Raw genomic sequence first — 25,524 nt, forward strand, 5'->3', positions numbered from 1 at the left:
AGTTGAGGAGGCAAATAGATCGTCTTGTAAGTTCAGGGGACAAAATGACCAAAATTGACAAGTTCAGGAGGCTGCATATGGTTTAGGCCTAAATTTTTTAAACATAATGTAATTTAATTTTCAGAAGTTTTACATTGCTACTTAAAAATTGGTTTTTAACCACTCAGATTATAATACGTATATATACAAACAAATTTTGAACAAGTTCGATTTAGCAATTTTTTTTTTTACACATGCACGTGTAAAATCGGCTCTCCAACCGACCAATCTTGTATTTGCCACTGTCACGATCTTGGTTTTTTTTTTAACTTTTTTTTAAGACGCGTACAATATATTTTCCGTATTTAACTTATCTTTTTAGTAACCGAGTGATTAATTGATTATATTTTATAAGTTCAAAAGCTAACCGGATATTTTACAAAAGAAATTCTGAAATTTCAGTGCATAATACCACTTTTAAATAATTAAGGGGATAAATAGAGAATCGATAATACCACTTGTTTTAATATTGCAACTTCATCTTATTTCGTTATAATGAAAATAGGGATTGATAATATCACTTTTAAATAATTAAAGGGATAAATAGACCGTTTCCTAAATTCATAGGATAAAATGATCAAAATTGACAAGTTCAGAAGTATGTAGGGGTGTGCATCGGTACAAAAGCGAACCGAAAAAACGAATACCGAAATGATCAAAATAATTCATACCGACACCGAACCGAATAATAGGTAAAACCGAACCGAAATATGCGGTTCGATTCAGTTTAAACCGAACAAACCGAATTAAGTTAAAAATAAGGCTTAAAGCACTATTTCGCCCCTGATCTACCCAAAATTTTATCATTTGGCCCCTGATCAATCCCAAATTGGTGAACTTTCACCCAATTTGGATTCAAATTTAACCGAATCATTATCTCATTGATAAGTAATGATATTTTGACATTTGAACTTAATAGATTTTAGTTTAGGGTTTGTTTTTTTATTTTTTTTTTGTTTTTTTAATCTAATTAATGATTTCCACATAATGTAAGAAAAAAACTTTAAGAAAAAAACTTTAAGAAATATCACGTTTCAAGTTTAAGTGTCAAAATATCGTTACTTATCAATGAGATACTGATTCTGTTAAGTATTCATACAAATTGGGTGAAATTTCACCAAATGGGATAGGTCAAGGGCCAAATGTGACCAAATAATAGGTCAGGGGCCAAATGACACAATTTTGGATAGATCATGGGTCAAATAATGCTTTAAGCCTAAAAATAACAAAGAACAAATAAAAATCACTATATCTTCTCATTAAATTTACCTCAACAACAACAAAAATTGAAATATTTCCAAAATATATCTATATTGGGTTATTATCTCAACAATAATAAAAAAATTAAACTTATATAATCAAATACCGTAATCCTTGGACCCGCCCCGAATCCGAATTAGTCGGCCAATGTGGTTCGGAGTACCGGATGGTTTAACCAAAAAAAATATATGTATATATTATATATATAAAAAACTGTAAAAAATGTGTAATTTGGTGCGGCGTGCGGTTCGTTTTTTTTATATTTTCTGTCAAACCGAACCGAACCGAACTGAATACCGAAATACACTTAAAATTAAAACTGATACCGAACCAAATTATTAAAAAACCAAATTCACTCGATTCGATTCGATTCGATAAATGGTTTAAATCGAACCGACACCCCTAGCATCGGATAAAGATAAACCATGTATTAAGCCAAAAGAATAAAAGGCACAAAAAGTGAGGGTCCGAGAAAGACAAACGTCAAAATTGTGCTGACTCCACTCAACTCAACTCAACTCAACTCAGTCACACACACAGCTTTCTTTCTTTCTTCCTCAGTTAACGCCTCAATCAATGTTTCAGTTCCGACACAGCACAATTAATAATTCTCACAGAAGTTTTTTTCCTGTTCTTTCTTTCTTTCAGTCACCCAATTAATGAATTACAATATTAAATGAAAATCCTTTGACTTTGATTTCTTTATCACCCAATTAGGAAGCCAAACCCATAAAAAGGAAACTGCCAATTCTCATACAACAAATTTTAATTACCCCTTTTCTGCTCAAACCGTGTTTTCTGTTCTTTTATTATCTACTCTGTCTTACTACTTCTTCCCCCAAAATCCCAATAGAGCCTTTAAAAAGATAGAGCAGACTTTAAAACTAACTCAATTCTGTATCTTTTAAGGTGAAGATGAGGAAATTGGGGGTTTCTTTGTGTTTATTGGCCGTGTACGGCGGAGGAGGAGGAGGAGGAGTGGTGGTTATGGGAGCAAGTGATGAATCATCTAGTGCTCAGAGAAAACTTGATCAAACACCTACTTGGGCTGTTGCTAGTGTTTGTGCTTTTATGATTCTTATCTCTATTCTCTTGGAAAAGGGTATTCATAAACTTGGAATGGTATGTGTTTCTTTTTTTTCCTTTCTTTTTGAATGTTTCTGAATGTTTTTTTAGGGATGTTTTCAGTTTTTGAAACTGTGATTATGCTCTAATTGTATTGAGGATATGTGTTTTTTTTTTGCTTTCTTTTTTAATGTTTTTTGGGGATGTTTTCAGTTTTTGAAGCTTTTGAAACTGTAATTGTGCTCTAATTGTTCGTATTAATGCTGAATTTTTAAATGAAATTGAAGAAGATTGTGTCTTAATTTGATCTTGATTAGGGCTGTAATTGAGCCGAGTCGAGCTGAGATTTCGTCTCCCAAGCTCAATCTTTTGTTGGTGACTCGCGAGCAGTTTGTTTATTTGTTTGAACATATTGTTAATTCTGTGTTAATTCTGTTCGTGAACTTTGTTCGCTAGCAAGTCATTCTTGAAGTCTCCGAAACTAAAGTTTCATGCAAAACTATGGAGTTTTACATTTCACCTTCTTATAAATAATATTAAGAAAAAAAAATCGAAACAAGCTTGCTGACGAGCTTGTTCATGAACCTATAATTGAGGATATGAGTTTTTTTTTTAATGTTTTCTTTTTGAATGTTTTTGGGGATGTTTTCAGTTTTTGAAGCTTTTGAAACTATAATTGTTCAGTCTTAATTGTTTGTTAATGCTGGGATTTTTCAATGAAATGGAAAAAAATTGTCTTTATCTCAATTTGATCTTGTTTAGGGCTATAATTGAGCCGGAGTCGAGCTGAGATTTCATATGCTCATGCTCGTATCGTCAGAAAATTAAGGAGCTCGAGCTCAATAATATTATTAAAAAAATAATCGAACCGAGCTTGCTCACGAGTCTGTTGATGAACATTGTGAATTGAGTTTGTTAGGAACATTATATGTTTTTGGGCTGTTTTCAGTTTGAAGCTTTTGAAACTGTAACTGAGCCGAGTCTGGCCGAGATTTTGTCTGCTCATGCTCGGCTCGTCACAAAGTTAAGTACTTGGAGCCCGAGCTCAATATTTTGTTTGTAAGCTTCTGGCGAGCAGCTTGTAATATTTGCTAACGAGCTTTGCTCTAAACTGATCGATAATTCTGTTCATGAGAGCTCGTTTTACATAGTTTTATGTAGTTTTACGTTTCTCCTTTATAGAAATAATATCATTAAAAAGATAATCGAACCAAACTTGCTCGCGAGTTTTTGATCAACATTATCAATCGAGCTTGTTCATGTACCTATAATCGTGTCTGCTCGCGAGCTTTTGAGCAGAGTTTTGATCGAGCTTTTATCAAGTCGAATCCCGAGCCTCTCATGAGCGGCTCGTCTAATTTACAGCTCTAATCTTGATAAGAGATTAATCCGTGCTATTTGTTCTAAATTAGCTAGTTTCAATTAGGAATTAATCAATTTTTGGTATTTCTTTCAATTTCGGTACTATGATCTTCGATAAATTACAGCTGCTTTCGGTTTGAAACTTGATGAAATTTTTGTTGAATCCAGTGGTTAACAGAAAGGCATAAGAGTGCTCTATTTGAGGCCTTGGATAAGGTTAAATCTGGTAAGAACATTGTTCGTATCTGTTTCGGTTTCAGTTTCTTTTTCGTTTCCATTATCGTTTCCTAGCTATAACTTTTTAGAAATAACGTTTCCTAGTATCCATTTCAGTTTCAGTTTCAGTTTCCGTGCAACATAGGTTCACATATTGACATTTGCATTCAAATTAGTCCAAAAGTCATAAGATTTGTGCTATATTGCACGGACATACGGACACAGATACGGAAATGGACACCAGAAACGTTATTTTTAAAACATAACCTTAAACGTTATTTTCCATTTCCATTACTGTTTCCTAGCTATAACTTTTTAGAAATAACGTTTCCTAGTATCCGTTTCAATTTCGGTTTCAGTTTCCGTGCAACACATTGGCAGTCAAATTAGTCCAAAAGTCATAAGATTTGTGCTATGTTGCACGGACACGGAAACTGATATGGACACGGAAAACGGACAACGGAAACGTTATTTCTAAAACACAACCTTCATAAAATAGCTTTCAAACAAAAACAGACACGGACACAAAACGTAGAAATTCTACTAAACAGAAGTATCGGTGCAACATAGTTGTGGTGTTTTATGTTGCACGGGCACCCCTCTTTAGTAGCGTTTCTACGTTTCAGTGTCCATGTCCGTTTCGTATCCATTTCCATTGTCGTTTCAAGGGTATTTTATGAAGGTTATGTTTTAGAAATAGCGTTTCCCGTGTCCGTTTCCATATCCGTGCAACATAGGTGGTGTTTAGGCATTTCCCGATTAAGATGCTGATACATGTCATTTCGGACTAATTTATCGATTTTACGACAAATTGATTGGATAAGATTAAATCTGGTAAGAACTATGTTTTGTCAATTTAGTTCACATATTGACATTTGTAGTCAGAGGGCGAGCCTTGGCGCAACGTTAAACGTTGTTGTCGTGTGACCAAGAGGTCACTGGTTCGAGTCTTAGGAGCGGCCTCTTGCCAAATAAATTGGCAGGGGAAGGCTTGCCCCCAGTACACCCTTGTGTGGGACCCCTCCCCGGACCCTCGCTCAGCGGGGACGCGTAGTGCACCGGGCCGCCCTTATTGACATTTGCAGTCAAATTAGTCTGAAAGTAACACGAGTCAATATAAGATAGTAGTGTTTCCGCATTCGTCGATTCTGATGCTGATACATGTCGTTTCAGACTAGTTTACTGATTTTACGACAAATTGATTGGACGAATGAGCCCATAGCTTAGCTTTTCGGCTCATCAGTCCGAAAGTAACACGAGTCAATATAAGATAGTAGTGTTTTAAAAAGCTTCGATTTGAAGCTAAATGTTTGTTTATGGAATAGGCAACTATTGAGTTTTGAAATATCGTTGCAGAATTGATGGTGCTCGGGTTCATTTCGTTGCTCCTAACTTTCGGGCAGACATACATTACGAAAATATGTGTTCCTCAAAAGCTCGTAGAGAGCATGTTACCGTGTGGTACGGACAACGTAAATGACTCGAACGAAGAAGAAGAAGAACATCGTCGGAGACTCTTGTGGGCCGAACGCCGATTTCTCGCCGGTGCCGAGACCACTACTAAGTGCAAAACAGTGAGTATACACAACAACTTTTTAGTTTTGTTTGAACTTGAGAAAGTGGTCTTGGACTTATGATTAAATTAAGAATTAATTGCTGTCATTTGAATAAAGTTATTCCCTTTTTTTTTTGTAACTGCTAAGCATGAATTAATATTTTAATTGTAATTAATTAATTAATTAAGAAAGTGATTAAGATATGAAGTGTTATCTTATTTGACCAATTAAATCATATTTAATTCTGGCTTAATACATTATTTGCCTTCTTAACTTGTCCAAAAAGCTTGATTGGCCCCTGAACTTTCAAAGTGTTCCGATAATCCACTGAACTTGCATAAAATGTTCAGTTTGCCCCCTGAACTTGCGTAAAATGTAATCAATTGATCACTCGGTCGCAAAAAAGTAAGTTAAATGCAAAAGATGTATTCCCCAAGTCTTAAAAAAAAATAAAACGACCAAAATCGGGATATACGGTTCTAATATTTGAGAAGACAAGTTTTATAGTTGAGCAAGTAATAACTTCATTTTTAATCTATTTTTGAGACAAGTTTTATAGTTGAGCAAGTAATAACTTCATTTTTAATCTATTTTTGAATTATGTAATAACATTCTAAGATGCGTGGAATACATCTTTCGTATTTAAATTACTTTTTTGCGACCGAGTGATCAATTGATTACATTTTATGCAAGATCAGCTGAACATTTTATGCAAGTTCAGGGGGCTATCGGAACACTTTGAAAGTTCAGGGGGCAATCAAGCTTTTTGGACAAGTTCAGGAGGCAATCAAGCTTTTTGGACAAGTTCAGGAGGTAGATAATGTATTAAGCCTTTAATTCTTCTCACTAAACCATGAGCATCTCATGACCTTTAATTGCTTTTTATATATGGAAACTCTTCTTCATTAGCATTTCCGCGTTTTGTAGCTGTTTCCTTTCAGTTTCTTTTCCGTTTCCCTTACCGTTTCCTAGCTATAATTTTTAGAAATAATGTTTCCTAGTATCCCTTTCAGTTTCAATTTTCGTGAAACATAGGTTCCCGTGTTGACATTTTTCAGTCAAATTAGTCCAAAAGTCATAAGTTTTGTGCTATGTTGCACGGAAACGGAAACTGATACGGACGTAGACACGGAAACGGACACCGGAAACGTTATTTCTAAAACATAACCTTCATAAAATAGTCTTCAAACAAAAACAAAAACAAACACGGACACGAAACGCAGAAATGCTACTAAAGAGAAGTGTCCGTGCAACATTTTCAGACTAATTTGACACCCCTTTTAGTAGCGTTTCCGCGTTTCGTATCCGTTTCCATTACCGTTTCCTAGCTATAACTTTCTAGAAATAATGTTTTCTAGTATCCGTTTCACTTTTCGTGAAACATAGGTTCACGTGTTGACATTTTCAGTCAAATTAGTCCAAAAGTCGTAAGATTTATGCTATGTTGCACGGACAAGGAAACTGATACGGACATAGACATGGAAACGGACACCGGAAACGTTATTTCTAAAACATAACCTTCATAAAATAGACTTCAAACATAAACAAATATGGACACCAAACATAGAAACGATACTAAAGAGAAGTGCCCATGCAACATACTTGTGGATACTAAAGAGAAGTGCCCGTGCAACATACTTGTGGTGTTCTATGTTGCACGGTAGAGTTTCGTGTGTGTGTCCTTTTCGTATCCATTCCGTTGTCGTTTCAAGGCTATTTTATGAAGGTTATGGTTTAGAAATAGCGTTTTCCGTGTCCGTTCCGTGTCCATGTCCTGTCTGTTTCCGTATCCGGTGCAACATAGGTTACAACTGTAATTGCTTATAAATGTATGTTGAGCGCATTCTGGCACAATTCTCGCCTAACCGAGGTTCTTCTCGTTCATCTTGAGGTTCACTGGGCATGGTGCCTAGTTTGTCTGGCTCGCAGGCCCAATGGTGCTGTGCAGGGAGATCCGCACGGGCCCGTGGACTTCTTCCATACCAATTCTCTCATTCTATACAACTTTCCCCGCACTTCCCATTTTTAACGCCAGCAATGTGCGTGCGTGCACCATAAAAGGCGCATGATAGAGTTGTCGAAAAACAAAAATGGGCTCAATAGGTCGGTCTCAATTACAAAATCTCGAAGTTCAATAGAACAAAAATTAAAGCTCAATATAACAGATGCAAAAAGTTTAGGGGCGTAATTGCACAAATATGTAAAGTTCAGGGACTTAAGATTGCTTAATTAACGGCTAATTTCGTTATACTCGACAGGGATACGAACAGCTTATATCAGTTGATGGATTGCACCAATTGCACATTCTCATATTCTTCTTAGCAGTCTTTCATGTTTTGTATAGTTTAACTACTATGATGCTCGGACGGCTTAAGGTACGCAAATGTTCGGTTACTAAAATGTTCGTTGCTAACAAAACCGTTACCGTTACATTAAGAATTACAGTAATGCACTAACTTATATCCGGTACAGATTCGTGGTTGGAAGCATTGGGAGCTGGAGACTCTTTCCCTCGATTACGAGTTTTCGAACGGTATTTACGCCATTTTCCGTTTTCGCCTTTCCGAATGTACATGTAATCATTGAATCTTTATGTCTTCACATATGCAGATCCTTCCAGATTCAGGCTCACACACGAGACGTCTTTTGTGAAAGCTCATACTAGTTTCTGGACGAGAATACCCGTCTTTTTTTACATTGTAAGATATGATTTACTTAAAGTATCACATTCTCGAGGGTGAACCTTGGCGCAACGGTAAACGTTGTTGTCGTGTGACTGAAAGGTCACGGTTTCGAGTCTTAGGCTTGCCCCCAATTCACCCTTGTGGTGGAACGCCTTCCCGGACCCTCGCTTACATGTTCATTTAGATACATAATTGACATGTCAATCTACTGCAGGGATGCTTCTTCCGACAATTTTTCAGGTCCGTTGGAAGGGCTGATTATTTGACACTTCGCAACGGATTTATCGCTGTGAGTTTTCGTTGCAAAATCTGCATTTTCTGGTGTGTAATAAGCAGAGACTCTTATTTTCACACAGCCATATTGTAGGTCCATTTATCTCCCGGAAGTAAGTTCAACTTCCAAAAATATATCAAACGGTCACTCGAGGACGATTTCAAGTTGGTCGTTGGAGTAAGGTAATCATTAATTGTTCGGTTTTCGCAACTCGTCCTGCACGAATTTTCTTCTCAGCCTAAATTGTTGCATTTTTTTTACAGTCCTGTTCTGTGGGCATCCTTCGTTGTTTTCTTGCTTGTAAACGTTAACGGTGAGTCCTTTTCGGGGTAAATTATATACGTGGTGTATAACCTTTGTCATTTTTCATATTTTGTTATAGGGTAAATTACACCCATGGCCACTAAACATTATCCATTTTAACATTATGACCACTGAACTTCAATTTTTAATGGTATGGCCACTGAACTTTACACTTTTTAACACTAGTGGTCACTCAATTTTATCTAACTCCTCAAAATGACCGTTAACGACCTCAAAATGAAAATATTCAAGAATTAAAGTTGTTCAGAATGACATTTACCATGAAACCACATTTTTTATTTTCCAAAATCACATTTTTTGGAGATTTCTCTCTCTAAAAATTTATTCTCTCCTAACCAAACAACACCTAAATGACCTCAAAATGAAAATTTTCAAGAATTAAAGTTTCTTAGAATATCATTAACTCTTCGAATTTTTTATTTTGAAACCGTCAATGGTTGTTTTGAGGTGTTGAGTAGCCACCGGTGTTAAAAAGTGTAAAGTTCGGTGGTCATACTGTTAAGAATTGAAGTTCAGTTGCCATAATGTTAAAATGGTAAAGTTCAATGGCCATGGGTGTAATTGACCCTTTTGGTATACAACCTTCAATTTTGCACTCTGAACTGTACAACCTTTTGGTGACCTCCCACTAAAGTATATAGCTGGTAATTATAACCGATCAATGTGCCAAGTCAGCAATTTGACCTCCATACAAGTCAAAATTGCTAATGTGGCGTGTTGACTTTATGTTGACCGGTCAACTTTTGACTTTTAAGAGGTCAATTTGCTGACATGGCGCGTTGACCGATCACAATTACTGCTGTAGGTCAACAAAAGAGTGTACACTTTTGTGTGCAAAATTGAAGGTTGTACACCAAACTGTAAAATATGACAAAATTTGTACGCCACGTATGTAATTTACCCGTCCTTTTTGGAATGATTTTGGAAGATAATTATGCATTTATCTAACAATTTGTTTGATTTTTTCGTTTTTTAGGCTGGCAAGCATTATTCTGGGCCTCTTTGATCCCCGTGATTGTAAGAACTAAGAACTAACTTCTCTCGAGATTATGACGAATAATCTTTTCGTTTTTTGTTCATTGTTCAATCTGTTTGCAGATAATATTAGCTGTCGGGACGGAGCTTCAATCCGTTCTTACGCAGATGGCTCTCGAAATTGTAGAAAAACATGCAGTAGTACAAGGAATGCCTCTTGTGCAAGGCTCGGACAAATACTTCTGGTTCCGTCGGCCTCACTTAGTACTTCACCTCATACATTTTGCGCTATTTCAGGTATTTGATTCGCTTATCCGAATCTTTGTAATACATATTCGGATTATTAACAACTTCGGAAGTATGATGAGTTGATTCCGTGCTTGCAGAACGCTTTCCAAATAACATATTTCCTATGGATATGGGTAAAGTACCGACTTTTCTGAGAAAGTTCGTTACATTTTCGACGAATTCTATGTTCCGAAATGTTTGTTAACGAAGTTTTTGATATGCAGTATTCGTTCGGGTTACATTCTTGTTTTCATGCCAATTTCAAGCTTGCAATGATAAAGGTTGCTTTAGGGTAAGCATTGCTTTTTTTCTTCTTTTTCGTGACGGGCGGATCTAGGGGGGCTTGAGCGCCTACTGGTCGCTGAAAAATGCCGAAAATTCTATGAAAACTGTGTACGAGGCCTTAAATTTTTTATGTAAAAACGTAAAATTTATTAAGACATAATACCCATTTGACTCCCTAAACTAAGGCTTCAAAGTCAATTAGGACCTTAAACTATCAAAATCATTAATCATGTCCCTAAACTAATAAAAAATCATCAATTGAGTCCTCATTCTAAACAAAAATCATAAATTGAGGCCTCATCGAAAATCATTCTGTTAAACAGTTTTAGACCATCTTCCACAAACTCATTTTGAACCAACACAAAGATTATTATCATCTATATCAAATAGTCACAGTTTATTTTAGGATAAGATGGTGACTCAATTGATGATTTTTGCTTAGTTCAGGGGCCTAATCGATGATTTTGATAGTTTAGGATCCTAATTAAATTTGAAGCATTAGTTTAGGGACCTAAATGGATGCAATGCCATTTATTAATTTAGCACTATTAAATCACGAGAGACCACCACAAATACTCTCTGTCAGTGAATCCTGGATCCGTCATTGATCACGACATTTAATGTTGGAGACCAACTCTTAACTCTAAACTTGCAGGGTTGGAGTGCTATTTCTGTGCAGCTACATCACTCTTCCACTATATGCTCTTGTAACTCAGGTACCTTCATCTATTACGTTTTGTGAAATTGGGTGAAATTGGGGTGAAATTGGGTGAAATTGGGGTGAAATTGAGTGAAATTGTTTGAAATTGAGTGAAATTGGCTGAAATTGGGCGAAAGAAAAGAAAGCAAATTCGGATTTCTTGTTCTCTGCTGTATCAATGACTTGCTTTTCTGTTTGAAGTTCGTGATCATAGCTATGATTTAGTTGTTCCAAGTAGTTGTTAGTTGTTTCGGTAACAGCTACCGGAAGTTTCAAACAGAAACTAATAGCTATTGGGATGTCTAACTGCTGATATTTCGAAAATTTCGAATCGAATCAGCAGATAACTGATTAGAAAATGCTAAAAAGAATGATAAATGATCTTAAGTTTTGTAATAAGTTTAATACATACTTAGCTCCTACAACTTGCACCTAAGCTTAATACATTGCTTTTACCGAGTTTGATCAAGCTATCACCAGATTCATCGTGCATGTGTAAAATAATAGCGGCAATTAGTGGCTGGAGAAGACAAACTCATAGATCACTAATTCACTTGTTGCCGGCGTGGTTGCGTATGGACCGTAGCTGCTAGTTTTACTTGTGTGGATCACATAGTAGAGAGAACTTTGGGTAGAAGAAGCAGATAGGTCTTAAGGGTTCCTTTTGAACTTTGAATTCCTAATTTTCGGACTAGCCAAGGTCGTTAAGCAGCCATTAAGTGTTTTTTATAGACCGTTGCGATTATAGTTAGAGTTAAGAGTAGGACTAATTACTATTTTTCTTTGTTTGGGAGTTAACTAGGGGTAAATTACACAAATTGCCATTGAAATTTACTCATTTTCACAGCGTGGCTACTAAACTTCAAAACATAATATAAAAGTCACTTAACTTTAAACTTTTTAACATTATAACCACTAAATTTTAACTAACGCTTCAGAATTAGCCACTATATTTTAATTAACGCTTCAAAATAACCGTTGACAACTTCAAAATGGAAGTTTCCAACACTTAAATTTGTTTAGGACCACATTTAAGATGAACCCATATTTTTTATTTTCTAAATTCATTATTTTTGTAGTTGTTTCTCTCTAAACATTTACTTTCTCTCTAACCACACAACACCTAAATGACCTCAATACGAGAAAGTTGAAGAACTAAAATTTCTTAGAATATCATTAATTCTTGGAATTTTCTATTTTGAGATCATCAACGGTAATTTTGAGGCGTTAATTGAGTTTAGTGGTCATCGTAATGTTATAAAGGGTAAAGTTTGAATGACTTTTATTTTACGCTTTTTGCCGGATCCGCACCTGGTGCTTCCTAGAGTTGGACTAATTACTATTTTTCTTTATTTGCCCATTAAAAATTAATGAAATATATAGAGTAATTAATAAATAATTGAGTCCGTTTGCTAACTTTCGAGTTGAATTTAAAGAAGCTCAGGTTCTGCTCTTTAATGTCTCGAGCCGATTTCGAGCCCCTTATTTGAGCCGAACTTTAACCTAGCTTTGATCGAACCGAGCTCGAATAGTTTGCGAGGCTAATTAACATCCTTAGTTGTAAGTAATTAGTCATTCTTCAGTTCTTTGTCGTATAGCTGACCCAATCAAGCCGAACATTAACTGAGCTTTGATTCAACTTAGCTCAAATAGTTTGCGAGCTATCGCTGCTCAATAGTGACAAGTAATAAGCACAATTTGATGGTGTTAAGTTTAATTTTGAATTTGAATTTTTCAGATGGGATCAAACATGAAGAAATCAATATTTGATGAACAAACAAGCAAAGCTCTAAAAAATTGGCACAATGCAGTAAAGAAAAGGCAAGCAAAAGGGGGAAAGACTCCAAGCATAAAATTAGGAGGAAATTCAAGTCCAGCATCAACAATTCATTCATCATCTAGACATACATTGCAAAGATTCAAAACAACCGGACACTCGACTCGATCGTTCGCCTACGACGATCACGACATATCGGACATGGAAGCCGAGCAGCCGTTATCTCCAACATCATCTTCAACTGCTTTGATGATAATAAGAACAAGCGAAGAAGATGATGATAATCAAGCTATTGAAATAAGGGAACCAAGTAATGAAGATGATTTCTCTTTTGTCAAGGTTGCACCTCCAAGAGAATCGTGATTAAATAAATTATATTATAAACGTATACTGTAGTTTCACGTTTTTACATATCGGTATCTGTGATTTTTTTTTTTACCAAAAATTACTATTTGGTTTTCTCTGTTAGCAAAATCAAGACAAAGTCCCACCATGTCAGCAAAACTAATAGTGGTAAGGCTTTTGCCTTGATTTTACTAACGAGCAAACCACAATGTTATTTTTGGGTAAAAAAACTCACAGGTATGGATCTGCGAATTTGTGAAACCACATGATTTTTTTTTTAAATTTATCAGTTATAAATATAACTAGCTTTTTGTATATGTTAGCTATGAGAATTGCAGATGTAGAGTTTCATTCTTTTGGGTTATTTCTAATATAATCATAGAAAATATGAGGTATTGGTTCATTAATATCTCGAGCCGAGCTTTAATGAGATTCACCGTACATGCATAGAATAGTAACTGCTACTGGTGGGTGGAAAAAAAAAGATTTATAAAAAAAATATCATCTGTTATAGTCGATTTCTAAGAATAGTAGTTTCTACTGATGGCTGGAGAAGACAAATTCGCAAATCATTAATTGCCTTGTTATTGGTGTGGTTGCGTATAAATAACAACCGCTACTGTTACTGGTGTGGATGACAAAATAGAGAGACGGTTTGGGGAGGGAGTAGCAGACTAGTCTGTAGGAGTTATATTTTGAACTTTAAATTTTCCCGTTATCATTAATTTTTTATTTTGAATTAAAAATTAATAATATATATAGTAATTAAAAAATAATCGAGTCCGTTCCCGAGCTTTGGAGTCAAACTTAATAAAGCTCATGTTCGATTCTTAATATCTCGGCTGATTCCAAGCTCGAGTCGAGCCCTATCCAGAGCTCGAATAGTTTAGGAGCTACTCTGTCTCATTAACACCCCTAGACATGACACCCACTTGGCATCTCCAGCCGTAGGGTTTATTGGTGTCGGTCCAAAAGGACATCAGTTGTGGCAAATGTCTAATGGGGATAAATTTGTCATTAAAAATAAAGAGTTATAGCAATTCCGTTATATTTTTTTTTATAGTTGGAAAGCCGTGGGTGTAATTAGCGCCTTTTTCGGTTTTATGTTGTATAGTGACATATGTTGCACGAAAATTCTTCTTCATTCGTATTTCCGCGCTTCGTTTCCATTTCCTTTTCATTTTTTTCCATTTCTATTGTTGTTCCGTAGCTATATTCTTTCGGAAATAACATTAGGAGGAAATTCAAGTCCAGCATTAACAATTCACTCATCATCTAGACATACATTGCAAAGATTCAAAACAACCGGACACTCGACTCGATCGTTCGCCTATGACGATCACGACATATCGGACATGGAAGCCGATCAACCGTTATCTCCAACATCATCTTCAATTGCATTGATGATAATAAGAACAAGTGAAGAAGATGATGATAATCAAGCTATTGAAATAAGAGAATCACTTCAACATCATGAACAAAATGAAGATGATTTCTCTTTTGTCAAGGTTGCACCTCCAAGAGAATCTTGATTAGATCATATATAATTAAGAATTGCAGTTGTAGAGTTTCATTCTTTTGGGTTATTTCTAATAATCGAAGCGAGCTTTTTGAGTTTTGATTGAGCTTTAACGAGATTTATCATACATGCATAGAATAGTAGCGGCTACTTGTAGATGAAAAAAAAAATTATAAGAAAAAAAATCATCTGTTATGTTCGAACTCTAAGAATAGTAGTTGCTATTCATAAGTGGAAACAAAATTATAAGAAAAAATCACTTGTTAGGGTCGAGCTCTAAGAATAGTAGTTGCTACTGGTGGCTGAAGAAGACAAACTCGAAGATCACTAATTGCCCTATTGTCAGTGTAGTTGTGTATATACGGTAGCTGCCAGTGCTACTGGTGTAGATGACAAAGTAGAGAGTGTGAACTTCGAGAGGGAGAAGCATATTTGTCTTAAGGGTGAAAGCGGAAAAGCCATGGAAAACGGTGAAAATGGAAAAAAACTAAAAAAAACATGAGAAACAGATGGAACATGGAAAATAGAAAATAGAAAAAACGGGAAAAGCTTGAAAAAAAGAATTATTTGTTCGTTTTTCTTATTTTTCATGTTTTCCCACGTTTTTCACTTTTTTTTTAACATTTTCTCATTTTTAATGTTTTTTTTTTGTTTTTCTGTTTCCCATATTTTACCATTTTTCATATTTTACCGTTTTTTTCATTTATTATAATATAAATTTTAGTTGAAAATAAAAATTATAAATATAATATTATTTGCTTACTATGTGAAAAATACTTTCCTAATACATAAATAAATACCCGAAATAGCCAAATATCGAGAGATATATATATATATATATATATATAAATTTACCTAATATTTTCTAAAACATAATATTTTTCTGTAAATAAATGGAGCCTAATTCATCTGGACATAACATTGCATAAATTCAAAACAATCGGACACTCAACTCGTTCGTTCGCCTATGACGATCACGACATATCGGACATGGAAGCCGAGCAGCCGTTATCTCCGACATCATCTTCAACTGCATTGATGATAATAAGAACAAGTGAAGAAGAAGATGATAATCAAGCTATTGAAATAAGGGAACCAAGCAATGAAGATGATTTCTCTTTTGTCAAGGTTGCACCTCCAAGAGAATCAAGATTGAATCATAGATACCATGAATATTTTTGTATATGTTAGCTTATGATAAAATACTAGGGGTATTGGTTCGTTAATATCTCGAGTCGAGCTTTAATTGAAGCGAGCTTTTTGAGTTTTGATTGAGCTTTAACCAGATTTATTATACATGCATAGAATAGTAGATGTAGGTGTCACAGATTAATATAAAATCTATGAGTAGGTCTTAACTATCAGTTTGAGTTTTTGAACATGGTATCAGAGCTTCTAGGACCAAACGGTTAAGGGTTCAAGTCTTGATAACCTCATTAGTTTGTGGAATTAAAAACACATGGTGGGATGAGTCTGTGTTGTGCATGCTGCAACCCAAAGAGGCATTTGCATGTGGGTGTGTGTCAAATATTAATATAAGATCTATGATTGAGTTTTAACTATCAGTTTGAGCTTTTAGTTCAATTGGTTCCATGACAATAGGTAGGAAAAAATTTATAAAAAAAAAATCACATGTTATGACCGAGTTTTAGGAATTGTAGTAGGAAGAGTGCACTCTGGGAGTGAGAAGAAGGGGGAAAACGGAAAATGTGTGCAAAAAAATTGAAAAAACATGAGAAACGGAAAAAAGAGAAAAATGATAAAACATGAACAACGAGAAAAACAAAAACAAAAACAAAAACAACGAAAACATGAATTATTTGTTCATTTTTGTTTTGTGTTTTATTTTTTACGTTTCCTTCCGTTTTCACCTTTTTTCATTTTCTCGTTTTTAATGTTTTTTTTTTCATTTTTTTGTTTTCCATGTTTTCTCATGTTTTACCATTTTTCACATTTTCCTGTTTTTTCTCTATATATTATAATATAAATTTTAACTAAAAATAAAAATTATAAAATAAATATAATAATATATACTTTAAGTTAGTGATAAAAAATATTTTCTTAATACATAAATAAATACCGGAAAATATTTTCTAAAGTGTAGTCAAATATGAACAATATTTACCTAATTTTATAGCAAGCTCGGTTCGGGCTCGGCTTGTTAATTTTATAGCAAGCTCGGTTCAGACTCGAGCTCGTTAATTTTATAGCGAGCCGAGCTTGAACAGGTCAAAGCTCGGCTCGGCTCGGCTCGATTACAGCCCTACATATGTTACCTTGATCCAAATTTGTATCATGTTGCGTTTTATTTTAGCTTCAAGTTAAAAATGTTAATGACAAAATGTTATTATTTCTTATTTCTTATGTTACAATTATATTTACATTTTGGTATTGAAAATGGACTTAGGCTAATCAAGCCCAATAAGAAACAGCAACAGTTTTATAAACCGGCCCATACGTACAAAGCAAAGGCCTGCTGTCCAAAGCCCGTCATTAATCTCACTGGGCCCAGGCCCACTCAAGAGGTGTTTTCGGGTCCGATCTAAGACAAGTTTGAATTCGAGTTCAACAATCTTTTCATGAGCTACTCACGAGTTGTTTGTAAGTTCGTTAACGAGTTTTTTTTACAAGCTTTGCTCACGAGCAGCTCGTTAGTTCAGTTCATGAACTTCGTTCGCGAACAACTCATTAGTTATATTGATTTGAAATCTTTTTAACACGAAACTACGGTTCTGAAACCTACAAAACTAAATTTTACATAAAACTACGTTGTTTTACATTTCTCTCTTTATAGAAATATTATTGTTAACATAATAATTGAACCAAGCTTGCTCAGAACATTATAATCGAGTTTGCTCATGAGTTTGTTAATGAACCTATAATCGAGCTTGTTCGCGAGCTTTCGAGCCAAGCTTCACCGTGCTCAAGTTCAGCTATTTATAAATCGAACCGAACAATGAGCCGCTTAGGTCATTTACAGCTGTACTATTAGGGTTGTAATCGAGCCGAGCCAAGCTTTGTCCTGTTCAGACTCGGTTCGTCAAAAAATTGACGAGCTTTCGTGAGTTGCTCACGAGCTGTTAACGAGCATGTTCATGAGCATTGCTCACAAGCAGCTCGTTAATTCAGTTCATGAACTTCGCAAGCAACTCATTAATTATATTGATTTGAAATTTCTTTAACACAGAACAACATAGTTTCGAAATGTAAAAAACTAAATTTTATACAAAACTATGTTGGTTTACATTTAATAGAAATATTACTACTAACATAATAATCAAACCAAGTTTCTTCATAAGCGTGTTTATGAACATTATAATCGAACTTGCTCAAGAATGAATCTATAATCGAGTCTGCTCGTGAGCTTTCGAACCGAGTTTCAACGTGCTCAAACTCAGCTCATTTATAAATCAAATCGAACATGATTGATCTTTTATCTAACCGAACATTGAGCCGCTCAACTCATTTACAATCCTACTATCGTTAATTTCATCGTCGGAAGAAAACCGCTTCCGATCCCGATCCTCCGAATTATCTCAATATCATATCACACTTTTTTTTTTTTTAATGTTAGGATAAAATTAAAATTTGGCATATATACAACAAAGAAAGAAAGAGGTTGGGAAAGATCTCGTCCTTATCCATATGTTATCCATTTTTTTGTTTATCACTTTCAAGTAACTAACTAGTGATCCCACGATTGCTGTAATATTTGACCACTATTATCTATTGGTCCCCCGTCTTTTTTATTTGTCAACTTATGTCCTTATCCAGTCATCTACTATTTATAAATACGGATAAGTAACAAATTTAGCCTTAACTAAGGGTTTTCGTCGGTCGGTTCGGTCTGAAAACCGAACCGAACCAAAATAACCAAAAACCGAATAGTTTAAAAAATAAAAACTGAACCTAACCGAATAATAATAAATAACCGAACCGAAGGTTCGGTTCGGTTAGTCGGTTTCCTTACATTAAAAAATTTCATTAGCAATTATTTTTATATAAGGTTAATATTACACCGTTAATTTTTTTTTGGTAAGAATATTACACCGTTAATGATGTTGTTGAGTATTTACTTATATATACAGTAATTTTTATTTTTATTTTCTTTTTGGATTGAAAGAAAAAAATAGAAATTTTATATAAAAATGAAATCAATCTTAATTCCAAATATGAATTAGTGTACCATTGTACTAAATTGATAGACAAACATTAAATAGACCAATAACATAATCAGTTAGGCAATCTAAAAAATATCATGTTTAACAAAGATTCTAATAATATAATTCTAAATCAATTATATAATAGATCTAATTTCTAATTATATTTAACTTATTTCGGTTTCTTCGGTTAATTCGGTAATTTTGATTTAAAATCGAACCGACCGAAATTACTAAAATATTATTAAAAATAAAACCGAAACCGAACCTAATAGATCGAAAACAGAATCAAAAAAACCGAAATTCATCGGTTCGGTCGGTTATTTTGGTCCGGTTCGGTTTTTGAACACTTCAGCCTTAACGTTTTCGGTAGTGGCAAATACAGAATTGGTCGGATAAGGGGACCGATTTTATACGTGCGTGTATAAAAACTTTTTTTTTGTTAAATCGAACTTGTTCAAAAAAAATTCGTATATATACGTATTATAATCTGAGTGGTCAATAACTAATTTTTAAGTACCAATATAAAACTTCTCAAAATTAAATTTATATTGTGTTTAAAATTCTTAACATGTAATCAAATTGTATCTAATAGAAACAATCAGATTTAGGGAGGGCCTAATAAGCCAATTTTTTTTTCCCGGAAAATTGGATTTAAAAAGAGTCTAACATGCCAAAAAATTTAGAAATTTGGATTTAAAATGCAAAAAAAAAATTAGAATTTTAGATTTAGATAGAGCCTAACAGGCAAAAAAAAATAGAATTTTAGATTTAGAGAGTACCAACATGACGTGGGCCGTATTTGGGGTGTAATTCATCAGCCCATCAAAATTTCTTAGAGACAGGGGGCCGAAACCATCACAACCTCAAATTTTATGGAGATAGGGAGGCCATAACTACTCCTAATCATGGTAGTTCCAACGGTTGGAGAGGCCCAAACCACCTAGGCCCCTCCCTGTATCTGCCCCTGGTTTTCGGTGAAGTGTAGATTTAGGGGTTAAATGCACCATTAGTCGTTAAACTTATATGGTTGTCTTAAAATGGTCACTCAACTTCAATTTGTCTCAATTAGGTCACTATGGTGATTTCAATGATTCAAAAGCATCGAATAATGATATAAGTGCAAGATTGTAAAAAACGCTAGTCGGACGGACAAACCCCGTAAGGATTAATCGAATTTGTATTTTTATATTTTTTTATTTTTTAATCAACATATTGTTATATAAATTTAATTAAAATATGTATTATACTATCTAAAAATAATAATATAATATCGTAATATAGGTATAATTATTGTAATATAGTATACGTAACAAATATTTTTTAGCATTAAAATCGAATAAAATTTTATATAATTTGATTTTAATTTTATATATATATATACATAGATAATCGTTTTTTCTAACGTTGGGCTAAAATTAGCCCCCGATATTCGGAATTCCTAGCTCTGCCACTGTCTGTCACCATCCATTCTGGATCGGACCGATACAAGTCCACCGGCTTCCATCTAATTCGTATCCCCAACCAATTATACACGGAAAATCTGCTCTCATACCAATTGTAACAGTAATACCATATAGATATTGTCCGCTTTGCTCTAAATTCAACACCTTAGATCTAACGATTTTAAAACACGTCTACATGTATTAGAAATTCACCTTACTAAAAAGCTCTGATTACACTCTCTCCATTTCCGATGTGGGATTCAGTTCATTCATGCTCCCATCGAAAATCCCTTAGGATCACTTCTTACTCAAGCCTTCTATTCCGATACCACACATTCCAGACCAAGTCGTTACACTTGAGCACTCACTTGTCTGCAAAAACTGTTGGAAAATTATACGAAAATGGTATTCGAAGCTTTAATTTTCTATAAAAAAACACCTAAAAAAATATCAGTTCGACATCCATAAATCAACAAAACCACTTCAAGCATTCTCTTTGTGTACTGTGGTTTTTACCTGGCTAGTGACTGATCAAATGCATTTGTCAGTCACCATTAGATCTAGGAGGTGTGAATCTAAGCCCTGCAGTGATGTTAATCTCCACCATAAGATTTTAATAAGTTTAAATCTAACAGTGATTGATCAAATTCACACGGACAGTTACTGACTAGGTGAAAATTACTGGAATGTGTAAATCCAAATGCAAGATCCATCTACTTGTACAATAAGTACATAAGGTAAACAACTTGTTTATATATTAATTAATTAGACATCATAGCTATAATTTTAGTAGTTTATCCACCTTTGAATTTTAACTTCATCCTTAGATTTAGCCCTAATTTTGAGTTTTGACATTAATTGTAATTAGGAACCCTATGTGTAACAACACCACTAGAGGTCCTATTTCACTTTTTGCCCACTTCAAGTAGAAAAGGAAATTCTTCTAAAAGCAAAAGTAGAAATGGAAATTCATAAGGTTTTCTATTTCAAATTATTAAATTAATTGAACATAACTTTGTTTTTTGGTTTAGGCATGTTTGGTTCAGTTGTTAACTAATAATTGTTATTGTTATTGTTAGCTATTTACGGTTGCAGTAAACTGTTTGCTGTTGCTGTTAGCTGTTTAATTATTAGTGTTTGGTAAAATTATATTGAATTCTTGTTGTAGTGTTTAAAAAGTCTAATATGGACATCTTTTAAATTAATCAACAAATAACTTATAAAATAAAAAATATATTTTACAAATTAATAAAAAATAATTTAAATAAAAAAATAGAATTTTTTTATAACACAATAAAACCTTGTTCTTTCGGTAATTATGTTCTAAATAGAAATAATGTTAAAGAATTATCAAAAAAATTTAAAGAAAAAACATATTTTGTGGAAATAAGGATGATAATTTTGTCAATAACAAACAACTACAAACAACTGTTCAGGAAAAATTCCAAAACGATGTGGTTTCAGAAAAAATATTGAATGTTGCAGTTATATAAACCTAACCAAACGCTATATTTTCTATGGTGTGGAGTAAAACGCTAAACGATCGTCCGAAAAGCTGAAACAAACCCCCTCTTAGTTGAAGGAAAAAAAAAATAAGTTCAATTATTTAAATTTTTAATTTTTTTTAAATTAGTCTTAGTTGAAAGAAAAATTAGGTTTAGATTGATTGAGTTGATAAAGTTTAATTAAATTTATTCATATGTTTATACTTAGTATGCAATTTAATTTATAAAAAAAATTTAAAATTTATTCACATGTATATTAATTTATTTCAAAGGGGTCATAACTCATAATTAAATGTACTATTTTTAATTAATGAAATAATTACCATTTTTCTAAAAAAAAGTTAAATAAACATTGTTGACAAATAAACAAATAAAAAAATAAAAAATAAAAACATATCTAAAAAAAGGTGTTGCTATAACCAGCCTCAAATTCCCACCCCTAGCCCCGTAAAAGGACGAAAATGCCTTTTCATGGGTTAAGGGTGGGAAAATGCTATTTTTTTTGCTCTCCCGACACGCGGGCGTGTGGCTATCACGCCTCACCGTGTGGTCGGGTGTGATAGCCCCACGCCTCATCGTGTGGTCGGGCGTGATAGCTACACGCCCGACCATAAGGTGAGGCGTGGGGCTATCACGCCCGACCACACAGTGAGGCGTGATAGCCACACGCCCGACCTCACGGTGGAGCGTGATAACCACACGCCCGCGTGTCGGGAGGGAAAAAAAAATTAGTCATCTATTGAATTAAACCCGTAAATACCTGTTACGTAAAAAAAATTAGTCCGCTGTTGAATTAAATCCGTAAAAAAATTAGTCCGCTATTGAATTAAACCCGTAAATACCTTAATTAACAAAATAAAAATTTAGTTAAACTAAATTAAACAAACGAAAAATTACAAAAATTTAACTAAAAATCTACAAAATTACACTAAATTAATCTAAAAATTTAACATATAAATTATAATCAAATTAATATCAAAATTTCACATATAAATTAAACCCCAAATTAATCTAAACATTTAACAATTTAATTAAAATGTAAATATAATTTTTTTTTTAAAATTTCAAAAACCCCTCGGGCGTATGAACATCACGCCCGACTACGGTTCCGGCGTATGAATATCACGCCCAACCTATGGTGCGGGCATGAGGCTATCACGCCCGAACCACAGGTCGGGCGTGATATTCATACATCGGAACCGTAGGTCGGGCGTGATATTCATACGTCCGACTGCGATTCCGGCGTTTTTGAAAAATCGCCCACAGATTCCATTTTTAAGCTTAAATCAAAAAACAAAAACGGTAAATCTTATCATTTTCGCTTTCCCTTTACGGTTGTTGTTACGCTCCATGTTTTGGTTCACAAATTAGTCCGGATTTGATCAAAGAGTGTGTAGGGTGTTTGAGAGGTTTTGTGTTTTTTCAAATTTTGGGTAAAGGGTAGTTCGGTCTTTTCACGGGGCTAGGGGTGAGAATTCATGGCTGGGTATAGTAATTCACTAAAAAAACGAGAGAATTAAGAGAAAGTTTAACTAATTTTTAGAGTGTACATTTCCTTCCTTCCGATCGGCTATAATTCTAGAATTCTCAGAATTCTGGTCAGTGGCGGATCTAGGATTTGAGGGAGGGGGTCAAAACTCTATGTAAAATTTTTTTAGACTAATGTTTGTAGCCAAGAGAAAAAAATACCCCTAATTTTTTGGGTCAGAACCAATTTTACCTTTAACGTCTAAAATGATGCAATTTTACCCCTAATGTTTGTAGCCAAGAGCAATTTTACCCCTAACGTTGATAAATTGGATCAATTTCACACACTATTATAACATACAATCATTTTTTTCTTTATTTTGCACCAATTGCATATCAATTTGTTCTAAAAAATATATAATGTTTTTTGTAATTTAATAATAAAATTGGAGATTAATATTTATAAATTCGGTGAATTTTTTGAATTTTTTTTGTCTAATTCGTACAAAAGACAGTATATTTTTAATATCTTTTTCTTATTTTTTTTCACATCTCAACATATGTTTGTGATTTGTTACTGGTAAAATAACGCATGTGTGAAGTGTATATGACAAGATTCATGACCGAGAAGACAGTTTGATGAATTATTTCTCAAATTGACCCAATTTATCAACGTTATGGATAAAACTGCTCTTGGCTTCCAACATTAGGGATAAAATTGCACTATTTTAGACGTTAGGGGTAAAATTGCTCATGACCCAAAACGTTAGATAATTTTACACATTAACCCTTATTTTTGAACTATTTTTTTTTAAGGGATGAGGCCGCCCCTGATTCTGGTTTAGGTCAGTTTTATCTCGAGTTTAATCTGTAGTTTTTATTTTCGGTAAATTTAAATTAATATGTTAGAATAGATAGACGTAGTTTAGAGATCAATAGCAATCAAATTACTATGTTGATATGATAGATTTTTAGTATCTGTTTAAGTCCTATGTGATCGAGTCTAGTGTCGTAGAATAAATCTGAAAAACGGGTTCCAACATTTCACGGTTAACGTTTATTTATTTTTTAGGTTTAATAGATTTGTTTAGGGCTAGATCAAATGTTGGATTTTGATATTAAATTGGAATGTAATTTATTATTCCGAATATATTTATCTTCTTTCGCAATCTGTGTGGTGAATGATCATAAACAAAAATGGATATAAATATTTGGTATTCTAATGGAAGCCAAGTCTACAATTTTATTAATCAAACCCTCATAATGTTTAATTCACGAACCTGCATTTGAAGAAATGACATAATACGAGTCTGTATGTCATCCAATTTTTATGTTTCCGGACATCAATCACGGGTGGTTACTCTAACATGAAATTAGCTTAAAAACATGATAAAAAAAAGACGATAATGCATGCATCAGAAGGGACCCGTCAAGCGACATCCTAAGACAATGTTAAGTGACAGTGTTCACATGCACTAAACAGACCTTTCCAAGTAAGGGCCCGGATGCTCACAACAGGTGCAATCCTGGGTTTTTTTTTTATCATTTACTAAAAAAATTATTGATTTAGAAAATAAAAAATAAGTAAACAAAATGAAATTTATAATGGACAGTTTTCGGTACGATATTCACGTCATCCATGTTGTGTAGGTGCGCCCCTAATTCTGTTGTGTTTCGACTGCACCCTTTGTACGTGAGAGAGTTTTTTCCTTACTAATTAGTTAAAGACTTGTAATTTACTTATAAACTAGCGAAAATTCTCATTTCTTTTCTAGGCAGGATGAGAAAACTTTTTTTTTTTGAAATAAAACATTTCTTAATTATTAGAATCGGAAAAAAGAACTGTTAGAGATAATGTTCCTGTAAAGAACAACATTGAGATAGGGTGGTGGATATGCCCACACACCATAAACAAACTGAGAATTGACTGCCTTAACTAAGAGATGAGCGGCCGAATTCATTGAATGTTTTACATAAGAGACTGAGCAATTATCTAGATCTTTTAGGATATTAACACAAAACAAATACCTAAAAAAATATGAATTGTCCGGTACATGATGATTTAATAAGTTAACAACTTGCAAGTAGTGAGATTGAATCTCCACAGGTTTTCGAAAGGAATTCTTCAACTAGTAAAGGGTTTCCTGAATTGCAAGGGCTTCAGATATGCTGAGATTAAACAGTCCGCCTAGTGCTTCATGACTCACTGTGATACATTCATCCTAGTAATCTCTAATGAGAAAACCGAATGAACTGTACCCTTCTTCTTTGAAGATGC

General features: G+C 34.0%; 1 protein-coding gene across 1 annotated transcript; it reads left to right on the forward strand.

Annotated features, from left to right (window-relative positions):
- The first annotated feature begins 1,790 nt into the window (after positions 1-1,790).
- Positions 1,791-13,553, forward strand: LOC136208538 (MLO-like protein 8). The gene is made up of 15 exons (XM_065999499.1): positions 1,791-2,421; positions 3,895-3,952; positions 5,299-5,516; positions 7,757-7,873; positions 7,971-8,031; positions 8,109-8,197; positions 8,397-8,471; positions 8,550-8,638; positions 8,720-8,769; positions 9,757-9,797; positions 9,879-10,052; positions 10,142-10,177; positions 10,268-10,335; positions 10,984-11,044; positions 12,767-13,553. The coding sequence occupies exons 1-15, from the start codon at positions 2,215-2,217 to the stop codon at positions 13,166-13,168; spliced, it is 1,746 nt and encodes a 581-aa protein (XP_065855571.1). The 5' UTR covers positions 1,791-2,214; the 3' UTR covers positions 13,169-13,553.
- The last annotated feature ends 11,971 nt before the right edge of the window (positions 13,554-25,524 follow it).

The sequence above is a fragment of the Euphorbia lathyris genome, chromosome 10 (assembly GCF_963576675.1).
Source record: "Euphorbia lathyris chromosome 10, ddEupLath1.1, whole genome shotgun sequence".
Lineage (NCBI taxonomy): Eukaryota > Viridiplantae > Streptophyta > Magnoliopsida > Malpighiales > Euphorbiaceae > Euphorbia > Euphorbia lathyris.

What these genes read in the sequence shown, in the direction of transcription:
- LOC136208538 (XM_065999499.1), top strand. Translation starts at nt 2,215, where the DNA reads ATGAGGAAATTGGGGGTTTCTTTGTGTTTATTGGCCGTGTACGGCGGA. An exon ending in TTCGCAACGGATTTATCGCT is followed by an intron (nt 8,472 to 8,549) that starts GTGAGTTTTCGT and finishes GCCATATTGTAG; the next exon opens with GTCCATTTATCTCCCGGAAG. An exon ending in TATATGCTCTTGTAACTCAG is followed by an intron (nt 11,045 to 12,766) that starts GTACCTTCATCT and finishes TGAATTTTTCAG; the next exon opens with ATGGGATCAAACATGAAGAA.